Source organism: Camelus bactrianus, chromosome X (genome assembly GCF_048773025.1).
Source record: "Camelus bactrianus isolate YW-2024 breed Bactrian camel chromosome X, ASM4877302v1, whole genome shotgun sequence".
NCBI classification, from domain to species: domain Eukaryota; kingdom Metazoa; phylum Chordata; class Mammalia; order Artiodactyla; family Camelidae; genus Camelus; species Camelus bactrianus.
In genome coordinates, this window is record NC_133575.1 from 38,899,785 (window position 1) to 38,911,870 (window position 12,086).

General features: G+C 39.0%; 1 protein-coding gene across 2 annotated transcripts in view; it reads right to left on the reverse strand.

The window, feature by feature from the left end:
• Positions 1 to 12,086, reverse strand: part of DGKK (diacylglycerol kinase kappa) — a 147,786-nt gene that overhangs the window by 37,882 nt on the left and 97,818 nt on the right. For both annotated transcript variants that reach the window (XM_074359278.1, XM_074359277.1), the window contains exons 8-11: positions 7,362 to 7,464; positions 2,214 to 2,397; positions 1,377 to 1,485; positions 475 to 614 (exon numbers count right to left, since the gene is read on the reverse strand). In XM_074359278.1, coding sequence (XP_074215379.1) covers positions 475 to 614; positions 1,377 to 1,485; positions 2,214 to 2,397; positions 7,362 to 7,464 — 536 coding nt within the window. The remainder of the gene's footprint in view (positions 1 to 474; positions 615 to 1,376; positions 1,486 to 2,213; positions 2,398 to 7,361; positions 7,465 to 12,086) is intronic.

The window sequence follows — 12,086 nt, forward strand, 5'->3', positions numbered from 1 at the left end:
TTGGAGGGCAATAACTCTCTCTTCTCTAGAGCACAGATAATCTAGGCCAATTGTTTATGAACCCTCATTGTTTTGAGTTTCTTTGAGAACCTAATGAAGCCATAGAATAGTTTCTATACTATCCTAGAATAGACTAGAAAGATGGAAACTTTCTCAAGGAAAAAAATATGCTTACACAGATAATTAGCTTTGCACTTTGAGGGAGGTTAACAGAACCCTTGAACTTTACCAATGGGGCTCCTGCTCTAGGATCTTATAAGTTTGAAGAGGGGAATTCAGTGATGTTTAAAGAATACATGGTAGACCTTGGCTTCTTAATAGACAAGGTCCCCAAGATTTCCCTGTACTGAAGCCAGAAAGGCAATGAGGCTCTGTGTGGAAGTTTGGAACATTCCTGATTGAGATGATGTAACTGGGAGTAACTGGCATGGGACTGGAAGAGACACAACAGCCTGAGATCTTTCAGCCACTCACCTGTCTAGAATCCTCACACTAGCTTGCTCCACTCTGTTGAGGATGTTCAGAGGTGACTTGTTTTTGTTCCAGAATGCACCCCAGCCTAGGACACGGGCCAGATCATTACCGGTTCCAAGCGGGATGACTGCCAGCTGACACTGCAAGAACAAAATCAAGTACCCTTTTCAGACAATCTTACCACGATCCACCCATAAAAGAACACAGCAGGTGCTATCTGGGAAAGAATATGGTCTCAAAGCCAGTGGCATTAAGGGACTTCTGATTTTAGGAAGATGTTTGACGTTGAGTAAAATTTTCCCTAAGGAATTAGGTCTTGGCAATACAGAACCTACTCAGTAAGGGGAAAAGTTGTTGGAATATGCCAGTATTTATAGCCATGCTTATAAAAGAGAAATATAGCCACAAATTTCTATCTAGGCTGGGCCAAGGAGGTGAGATGCTTCAAGGAGACAAAGCTTCTCAGGCAGAAGTGCAGGGGGCTGCATACAGAGAGGGGGGAGAGGTAGAGGAATGTTTCTGCTACTCTTGAGACTTCAGGGAAGAAAATCAGTGGCCTCAGGAGGGGTAGGGAATTGGGGGCTGAATGCTTCCTGATGCCACTTCTATTTTGCTTGCTTTCCTCCACTTCAGGTCCTTACTTTGGGACTTGGGGAACAGAACACTGCTCATTTTTTTTCTGCTAACTTCTTCATTTCTCCTTCCCACAGATAGACAACCAGAAAATGGTATAGATGAGCAGGCTTAGATTGCGAACCTACAAGTCAGGTTGACTATGAAACCAGTAGGAAACGTGTATTTTACAGACAAGGAGAGTAAAGACCAGGGACTTCTTGGGATAAGCAGTTCCACCCCCCAGTACCTCTAGCACGGAGTCTAAGCTAAGTCAGCTAGGGACTCACCTTTTCATGTAATCCAAAGGCATCAATCAGAGATAAGACCCAGCTCACACTGCCATCTCCACCACAAACCACAATGCGAAAGCGAGCAAAGTTCTTGAACATGCAGAGCCTGGAAGGAAGAGGGGGAAAGGGAGTCATTTAATGAACTGATGAGTTTTACAACTCTTTCCTACAATGTGCTAGGGCCAAGGACGGCTGTTTCTGCACCCTGCTAATAGGCTACCTGCCTTCTTTCCTTTAACCCCTATCTCTCTTCTTTTCTCTTAACCCCTAAGATCATAATCAGTTCTCCCACAGGTAATCCTGGCAGTCAGGCCTCAACTCAGCCTGACTCTTCTGTGCCCAACCTTGTTCTGGAAGCTACTAGCCACCTAGCCAAATCTACTAGCTGAGGCCCAGGAAGAATGTCTTGCACAGTGGCCAGTGGGTTCACAGAAACCAGGACTGAACAGACAGACGGTCCACAAATAAAACAGGCCTGTATTAGAGATATATCTACTTGGCCCCGGGGAAAAGAGAGAATGAGTGACAAGAAATGTGGACAGCAATATCCATTTGTCTCCTCCTCTGAAGTCAGGAGACATAGTTTTACCTCTTCCAACTGGAAAAGGTGAAGGAAATCTAAGAGTAGGACATAGGCTTGAAAGGATTTCTGGGAGAGGGCTATAAGTTCTCCAGCCATCCACCTGAAAAGTTGTGTCTGTGTTCTGACTTGAGAAAAGAGATCTTTCTTGCCCAGGTCCTAGAACTAATTCCAGGGAGCCTAACCTAGTCTAGAATGCATACAAGGGGGAGTCCCTTCTATAGACCCAACCATATCCCATACCCCATGCTTACCCGGCTTCAGGTCCACCCTTCGACAGGTCAAACACTTGAGATGGGTTAAGGTATTGCCTGAATTTCCGGAGGAAGACGATCCCTTGGTGATCGCCGCTTTTGGAGTTGATGAAGATGAGAAGGGGACATGAACAGGCTGAAGACCAATCGAGATTCCAGAAGTCTGAAGATACTACTAATTGGCCTAATACATGCACACAACAGAAAGAAGAGGGAAAAAAAGAGAAAAGGGCTGTTGAGATGGAAGCAAGGCATGACTTAGCATCAAATTTCACAGACTTTTTAAGAAACAGCTTTACTGTGGTATCACTGATATACAAAGAACTGCACATATTTAATGTGTACAGTTTAATGAGTTTAGACATACACCAACACTCATGATACCATCACCACAATCAAGGTAATAAGGAATCCAACACCTCTCACAGCTTCCTTGTGTCTCTAAGACTGAGGACCAGAGGGGAAATCAAGACATAACCCAAAGGGGCTTTTATTTAAAAAAAAAATAACAGCTGGTCTTTGCCCAGCTGTTGCCTGGCAACCAACATTTGCTGAGCAACTACTACGTGCCAATCATCATGCTAAATACTTCTAGGGGTCAATCCCTTGCCCTTAAGCTGGGGAGACAGCCTCATACACAAGAGTATGTTGGAACACAAGGGATAAGAAAATTGGTGCCACAACCAAAGATCAATAAAATGCCAAGGGGAAACTGAGGAAGGAGAAGGTAGAGAGCCCAGGAGGGGGATCAGTGCACCAACTAGTCCTCTCTCTACCTAGGATATCTCATTTCTCACACTGAGAAGATAGTCAGGAGAAATGTGGAGGAAAGGCTGCCTTTTAGCCAGGAGCTAATGGTAGACCGTATCACTGTGGGGTGAAGAGGGGAATTTTAATTACTCCTCAAAGGCTCTGGCAGAGTCATCTAAGTTATCATACCAACTTTCAGGGGGAAACAAGACTAGGGAAATTGTCTGGACAAGAGAGAAGCTTTTAATAATCCCCAACACTGAAGTTCCCCATAGAGAAGTGAAGTTATAGCAGTCTAAATTGGCAAAGCCTGCCAGCTCATGCTGAGTCATACAGCCTGTTGGCAGGAAGACTGGCAGTGAGCAATGGACTCACAGGAGATGCTAAACAAATCGTGAGCTCCCAAAGCTCTGAGCTCGTGACTTGCCAGGGATGCCCTGGCAAAAATAAATGCAAAGAGGAAAAAGCCTGTGGCTTGCTCCTGAATGGGGTGGGTCAGGGGAGGGAGGTGGGTGGAAATGGCGCATTTGTTGTAGCCTGGGTAAAAGGGAGCCTGAAGAAAGACTGCTGACTTGAGCGGACTTCATGGTTGTTTTGCCTGGAAAAATCTAAAGCAGGCTTCCTCTCCGGGCCAAGTTCTACTTACTGGCCAGCAAAGCTTGAAGGCATCCTAGCCAGTCATGCACCAAACTTTCAGGGCTTGCTAGGGCTCATAGCTACAAAAGGAGGCTGCTATGTCCCTTTAGTAGCATAGCTCGGAAATAATTACTCTGCCTGAACACCTCATCCCAAAGTAGTACACTTTTCAACATTTTTGTTTTGTTTTGTCTTGTTTTTTTTTTGGAAGGAGGGAGGTAATTAGGGGTTTTTATTCATTTATTTTAATGGAGGTACTGGGGATTGAACCCAGGACCTTGTGCATGCTAAGCATGCGCTCTATCTCTGAGCTATACCCTCTCCCCAACATTTTTTTTTAACAAAAGGTAATATGTTAACACAATGGTAGTTAAGACATTAACTCATTCATTCATTCAACAAATATGTATTGAGGGCATTCTCTGTGCCTGTCCTTGTTATGTTCTGAGAATACAGTGGTGGACAAGATAGAAACAATCTTTGCTCTTATGGAACTTACATTTGAATGGAAGGAGACAGACTATGACAAAAAATATAGAAAATAATTTGATATGAGGGAAAATAAAGCAGGAAAGGGATGGAGACTGAAGGTGGCATTATTTTAGACAAGGTGGTGAGGGATAGCACCTCTGGGGAGGTGATATTTGAGATGAGACTTGAATGAAGTGAGGAAGTGAGCAATGCAGGTATCTGGGGGAAGAGATTTTTTGGGGGGGTGGGTGGATGGAAGAATAAGTGCTAGGATCCAGAGAATGAGGATTACCTGGGGTGTCTGAGGACAGGGAAGAGAATAGCATGGCTGCTGTGGAGTGAGGGAGGGAGAGAGTGACAGAAGATGAGGTCAGGGAGGGGGCAGAAGCCAGATAAAATGACAACAAGATGTTAGAGGAAACAGTTTAAAAAGAAGGGGGAAACTATTCAGTATGGAATTGAAACATTAGGGGTCAGATCTTAAGATATATGAAGAAAATAGTCAAAAGTTGGGATCTTTTTATGTGCTTGCTCCCCTGCTAACCAACAATGCAGGCTCCAACTCATAGCCTGGCCTGTCTTCTCCTTTGTCTTAGAACATGATTCTGCTTGTGCTTCCCTTCCTTACTCAACAACCTCTTGTCAACATCCTGCAGGTGAGTGTGGCACTTCCGGTCTGTACCCCAATTAAAGGATTCATGGGAACAGCTTCCTGCCAACATCTAGTGGACCTGTCACAGATGCTTGGAAGCAAGACTCCCCCTGCCAGAGGTCCTGAAACAGACCTGTGTATGCCCCCAATGTTTTTTTTTTTTTTAACAGTGTCAGAGGTCCTTTGGGTTACTTTCTCTAAAAGTGAGGTGGCAGTAGCCCTGAGTCCAACTATTGTGAGCTATTTGCACCAAGGTTTCCTTATCGGATAAGTGGGCTATTCAAAAAACTAAGATATTGCCCAATGTTTAGAAGTTAGGTGTTACACCGATGAGAAAAGGAAATATAAACTGGCTCATAAAGGTGAAAAGATGAACAAACTAATTCTGCAGTGGACTTCTACAAGACAATGCAGCTGTGTGCCACAGCTGGTTGCCCTCCAGGTTTATTTATTAACCAAAAGCAAACATCTTAACTTTGTTGGGTGTTCATCTCTCCCTGGGTACAACAGCATCATGTTGCAATTATTAATAAAATAATCCAGGGTGGGGATAGAAAGCTTCTAGATAAAAAGAAAATTCTGTAATTCAGGTAACTCAGACTTCAGTATAAAACCTAATTGGGTCACAGATGGAAAGACAAGGAGAAGCAGCACTGACTGGAAGCCATTCCCAGGAGACTACAAGGGTGGCTCCATCTAGCATTTCCTCCCAGAGTCAGGGGACATCTGAATTAGAGCAAGGCCAAGTTGGTCAAGAGAATCCTACGAACAAGGTAACAAAAATGGATGGTACTGTGGGCTGGAATATAGCAATAGATTCATAGCCAACTAAATGATCATGCCCACAAGGTTGCTTTATAACAGGCTGGTGTTCATTGTAAAGGAATGTCCTGTACTATTCAGCAATTTTAATCAATTAAAATAAAAACATAGAAGGCTAGCTTGTCAAATTTGAAGCACCCAAAGTGGGAGAGAGAGCCACCAGATGATAGAGTCAAGACTGAAAAATGACCATAACAGGCAGTTGGGTCAAAGTCAACAAGCTGAAAAGGGGATAAATGTGAAGCTTGGCCTTTAGGCTCAAGGATGTAAATTGCAGCAGAACAGGACAATAGACTCTTGGCTTGGCAACATCAAGTGTGAAAAGGGCTTAGGGGATTCAGCTGACTTTAAGCTTCAGATGAATCAACAGACTGGAAGAGCCTTTCAAAAAAAAAAAAAAAAAAAAAAAAAAAAAGCTCATGCTTCTTTGAGCTACAGTAATATAATCACAGTGTCCCAAACCAACGAGCCAACAGTCCCTCTCAAATTTGTTCAGTTCATACCACAGAAGGATGTTAAATTAGCATACAGGTGGCTTACTGTTCCTCATTTAACCCTCATAATGAACCTGAGTATAACTTTTATTCCCTATTGGCAGAAAACAAATGATACATGAGGCACAGAGAAGCTAAGTAACTTGCCCAAGTTCACACAGTTAGTAAAATGATGGAGTTTGCTCCAGGGGGATGGAGTCCCCCAGGAGTTTGCTCTGGGGACTTTTTAGAAATGTAAATTCTTGTGCCCTACCCAGATCTACTGAATCAAAAGCTCTGGGGGTAGGGCCTAGAAATCTGTGTTTTAACAAGCCTTCTGGATGATTCTAGTGCATTCTCACATTTGACAAACTGCATTATACTCTTTTGCCCCTATATGAATCAGGGATGCTGTCTTGGTCATACATATTCTGACTACATTATAATTCATCAATATATGTCTCCCACTCTAGACTGTGAGTTCTCTGTATCCCTAGCACTTAACTCAAACCAAGATACATGATATATGCACAGTCAAGATTTGTTACATGAATTCATTAATCCAGTTACTGAATACTGCCTATAGGTAAGGCTCAGTGATAAGCAATCTAGAGAATAAGATATGACTAAATCTTAGACAGTGAGTTTTGAATATTGAGTGTTCAAATATTTGAGTAGATGCATCACTGAGTGAGGGACATGTGTCTGTGCATGTCATTATGGGGACATATGACTATGCTTTCCTGCAGAAAACTGTGTGAGTGGCTCATTCCATGTACCAATGTCTGTCTGTATCTGTGTTGGAGTTGAGAAATGAACTAGAAGAGACTAGAGCGGCTCAGAGTGTGTGTACATGTATGTGCACACATGTACATGTGTGCTATGTCTAGTTCTAGAACTGTTGTAATGGCTACAGAAATCCTTACTCCCTTCTGTCCTCTGACTAAGGAAACTATATACTCTTCTTTATTTTCGTTTTTTTGCTCCCAGCTAATACTGGATTTTCCTTGGCAATGAAGTAGGCAGCAAGCAAACAAAATTATTTCATGGATTATCTAGTGTCTGGAAATCATGAAAAAGCTGAAATCAATTCTGATTATTTGGAAACAACTGTGACAGAGGCTCCAGAGAACATGCCCACATACATATACACCATAAATATCAATGTTCACCATTGCAAAGATCTAATGAAAAACATAAGCTGTCTCTACACATATGCACACTCATACTCCCAGAAATATTTGACTGGTTGAGCAAATTAATTTAATTGCAGTCCTTTTCCCCAGGCTTTGCACCTTCCCTCCCTCCCCAATGTATTTCTGAGGTTAAAGTTTAGCTACTCACCATCACCTTTGGGGTCACTGAGGGCAGTGGGAGGAATGACTGATGTGTGATGACTTCCAAACCAGCATTCCTTGGAAAACCGTTTCCGGCAGTCATCATGCACCTGGAACGACAACAGAAGAAAGAAAAAACATGAGTGGGGTGAGAAAAGGATAACATAGATTACCATTTTGTTCCAGTTCCAAAATTTAAGTACTTAGTATTCAAAACTCCCTTTCTGAGATTAGGCATCAAACACATACCCTTGACTCAACCTCTCTCTCTGTCTTGAGTCTGCACCATTCCTGAGTGTGGCCTTTGAATTCTGTTCCTTTCACAGGTGGCTTTCAGAAGATATTCATCACAGGCATTGAGTAGATGCCAGTCCTAGGGCACAATTTTAGTGGTCTAAAGAATGGGGAGTTTACTTGCTATCCTGCTAATCCTGATAATGTTATTATACTTTAATCCTTACAACAACAGTGTATGGTAGGGAACACGTTATTAAGTTCATTTTAGAAACAAGAAAACCAAAGCTCAGAGAGGTAAAGGATCTTGCTCAAGGTCAAACAACTGGGAAATGAAAAAGCTGAGACTCTGCTGCCTTCCCTACTAATGGCATACTTTCCAGATTTTTGATATCCTCAATGACTACTTCCTGGAAAATTACACAGTTCCTAGATGACATGAACCTGGACTAATTATGCAAGAGCAATTAAAAGAGATCTAGAGGACAATCAGATTCTTCTTTTTTATTATGGTATAATTGAAATAAACATTACATTAGTTTCAGGTGTACAACAGAAGGATTTGATATTTGCATATATTGTGAAATTATCAGCACGATAAGTCTAGTTAACATCAATCACTATACATAGTTATATATTTTTTCTTGTGATGAGAACTTGTAAGATGTACTTTCTTAAGGAACCTAAACATAACACTAAAGGAATCCATTAAAACACAAAGAAAGAAACCAAGAGGAGAAGACAAGAACAGAGAAAAACTACAAAAAACAACCAGAAAACAATTAACAAAATAGCAACAAGTAAATGTCTATCAATAATCACTTTAAATTTAAATGAACTAATAATGTTCCAACCAGAAGACATAGAGTGGCTGAGTGGATACAAAACAAGGCCTATGTATATGCTGCCTACAAGAAACTACTTAGGTCTAAAGACACACACAGACTGAAAGTGATAGGATGGAAAAAGGTATTCAATGCAAATGAAAATTAAAAGAAAGCTAGTGTAGCAACACTTATATCAGACAAAATATACTTTAAAAAAAGACTGTAACAAAAAGGAAGGGCATTAAATCATGACAAAGGGGTCAATCCAACAAGAGAATAGAAATTTGTAAACATTTATGTACTCAACAGAGGAGCACATTTATGTACTCAACAGAGGAGAATATATATATATATCAAACATTAACAGAAGTAACTGGAGAAATAGAAATACAATAATAGTAGGGGACTTTAATACCCCAGTTATGTCAATGAATAGGTTATCCAGACAGAAAATCAATAAGAAAACACTGGCCTTAAATAACACAGATGAGATTACCTTAATAGATATATACATAGAACATTCCATCAAAAAGCAGCAAAATACATATTCTTTTCAAATGCACATGGAACATTCTCCAGATACATCACATTAGGCCACAAAATAAGTCTCACTAAATATAAGAAGATCAGAGTCAGTCATATTAAACATCTCTTCTGACAACACTGAAACTAGAAATCAACCACAAGAAGAAAACTGGAAAAAAAAAAAAACACTTGGAGACTAAACAGCATTATTCTAAACAACCAATGGGCCAACAAAGAAATCAAAGAAGAAATCAAAATATACCTTGAGACAAAAGAAAATGGAAACATAACTGTCCAAAATCTATAGGATACAGCAAAAGTAGTCCTAAGAGGGAAGTTCATACTGATGCAGGCCTACCTCAAGAAACAAAAATCTCAAATAAAGAATCTAAATGTACATTAAAGGAACTACAGAAAGAAGACTAAGCAAAGCTCAAAGTTAGTAGAAGGAACAAGATAATAAATCATAGAGGAAATAAGTGAAATAGAGACTAAAAAGATACAAAAGATCAATGAAAATAAGAGGTGGTTCTTTGAAAAGATGAACAAAATCAACAAAACTTTAGCAAGGCTCATCAAGACAAAAAAGAGTGCCCAAAGAAATAGAATGAGAAATGAAAGAGGAAAAATTACAACTGACACCACAGAAATGCAAAATATCTCGAGAGAATACTATGAACAATTATATGTCAACAAATTAAACAACCTAGAAGAAATGGAAAAATTTCTATACTATATGATCTTCCAATACTGAATCATGAAGAAATAGAAAATATGAATAGATTGATTACTAGTAATGAAATTGAATCAGCAATAAAAAAACTCCCCCCAAACAAAAGTCAAGGTACAGATGGCCTCACAAGTGAATTCTACCTAATATTTAAAGAATAGTTAATGCCTATAATTTTCAAATTATTCTCCCCAAATTAAGGCAATGGAATACTTCCAAACTTATTCTAAAAGGCCATCATTACCCTGATACCAAAACCAGACAAAAATGCTACAAAAAAGAAAATTACAGGCCAGTATCTTTGATAAATATAGATGTAAAAATCCTCAACAAAATATTAAGAAACAAAATTCAACAATACATTAAAAGAATCATACACTATGATCAAGTGGGATTCATGCTAGGGATGCAAGAATAGTATAACATCCATAAACCAATCAGTGTGATACACCAAATTAACAAAAGGAAAGATAAAAATCACATGATCATCTCAATAGATGCAGGAAAAAGCATTTGACAAAATTCAGTATCAGTTTATGATTAAAAAGAAAAACCTCTCAACAAAGTGGGTATTGTGGGAACATACCTCAACATAATAAAAAGCCATATATGACAGACCCATAGCTACATCATACTCAATGGTGAAAAGCTGAAAGCTTTTTTTAAGATTAGAATGAGACAAAGATGACCACTCTTGCTATGCTTATTCAACATAGTATTGGAAGTCCTAACCACAGCAATGAGGCACAAAAAAGAAATAAAAAGCATAAAAATCAGAAAGGAAGAAGTAAAACAATCACTATTTTCAGATGACAGAATACTATATATAGAAAACATCAAAGACTCCACCCCAAATCTACTGGAGCTAATGAATGAATTCAGAAATTTATAGATACAAAATTAATATACAGAAACCTATTATATTTCTATACACTAATGGTCAACTGCCAGAAAGAGAAATGAAGAAAACAATCTCATTTATAATTACATTAAAAATAATAAAATACCTAGGAATAAATTTAACCAAGGAAGTAAAAGACCTGTAGTCTCAAAACAGTAAGACATTGATTAAAGAAATTGAAGATGACACATTCAAAAATGGGAAAATATACCATGGTCATGGATTGAAAAAGTCAATATTGTTAAAATGTTCGTACTACCCAAAGCAATCAACAGATTCAATGCAATCCCTCTCAAAATACCAATGGCGTTTTCCACAGAACTAGAAAAAAAAAATAGAATTTTTAAAATGAAAACACAAAAGACTCCTAACAGCCAAAGCAAGCTTGAGAAAGAAGAACAAAACTAGAGGTGTCTCACTCATATACTTGAAACTATACCACAAAGCTACAGAATTCAAAACAGTATGGTACTGGCACAAAAACAAGACACAGAGATTAATGGAACAGATCAAGAGAGTCCAGAAATAAATTCACACTCATATGTTCAATTAATCTATGACAAAGGACACAAGAATATATGATGGGAATAAGACAGTTTCTTCAATAAGACTGGACATCTACATGCAAAAGAACAAAACTGGACCACTTTCTTGCATATATACAAAAATAAACTAAAAATGAATTAGAGACTTAAATGTAAGACCCAAAACCATAAAACTAGAAGAAAACATAAGTAGTAAGCTCTTTGACATATTTTTTGTGTATGTCTCCTCAGGCAAGGGCAACAAAAACAAAAATAAATAAAAGGGACTACATAAAACAAAGGCTTTTGAAAAGTGAAGGAAAACACCAACCAAAAAAAAAGACAACCTACTGAATGGGTGAAGATATTTGCAAATGATATATCCAATAAAGGGTTGATATGGAAAATATATAAATAACTCATACAACTCAATATTTTAAAAAAACTTGGTTAAAAAATGGGCAGAGGACCTGAATAGACATTTTGCAATAAAGACATACAGATGGCCAACAGGCACAGGGAAAGGTGCACAACATCATTAATCACCAGGGAAATACAAATAAAAACCACAATGAGATATCACTTCACACTTGTCAGATGACTGCTGTCAAAAAGACAAGAAACAGGAAGTGTTGGCAAGGACATGGAGAAAAGGGACCACTTGTGCACTGTTGGTGGGAATGTAAATTGGTGCACCCACTATGGAAAACATTATGAGAGTTCCTCAAAAAACTAAAAACAGAACTACCATATAATCCAGCAATTCCACTTCTTGATATTTATCCAAAGAAAATGAAAACACTAATTTGAAAAGATACATGTATTTACAATAGCCAAGGTATGGATGGATTCTGTGTCTATCCATAGATGAATGGATAAAGAAGATGTAATACACACACACACACACACACACACACACACACACACACACACACACACACACAATGGAATATCACTCAGCCATTAAAAAGGAATGAGATCTTGCCATTCG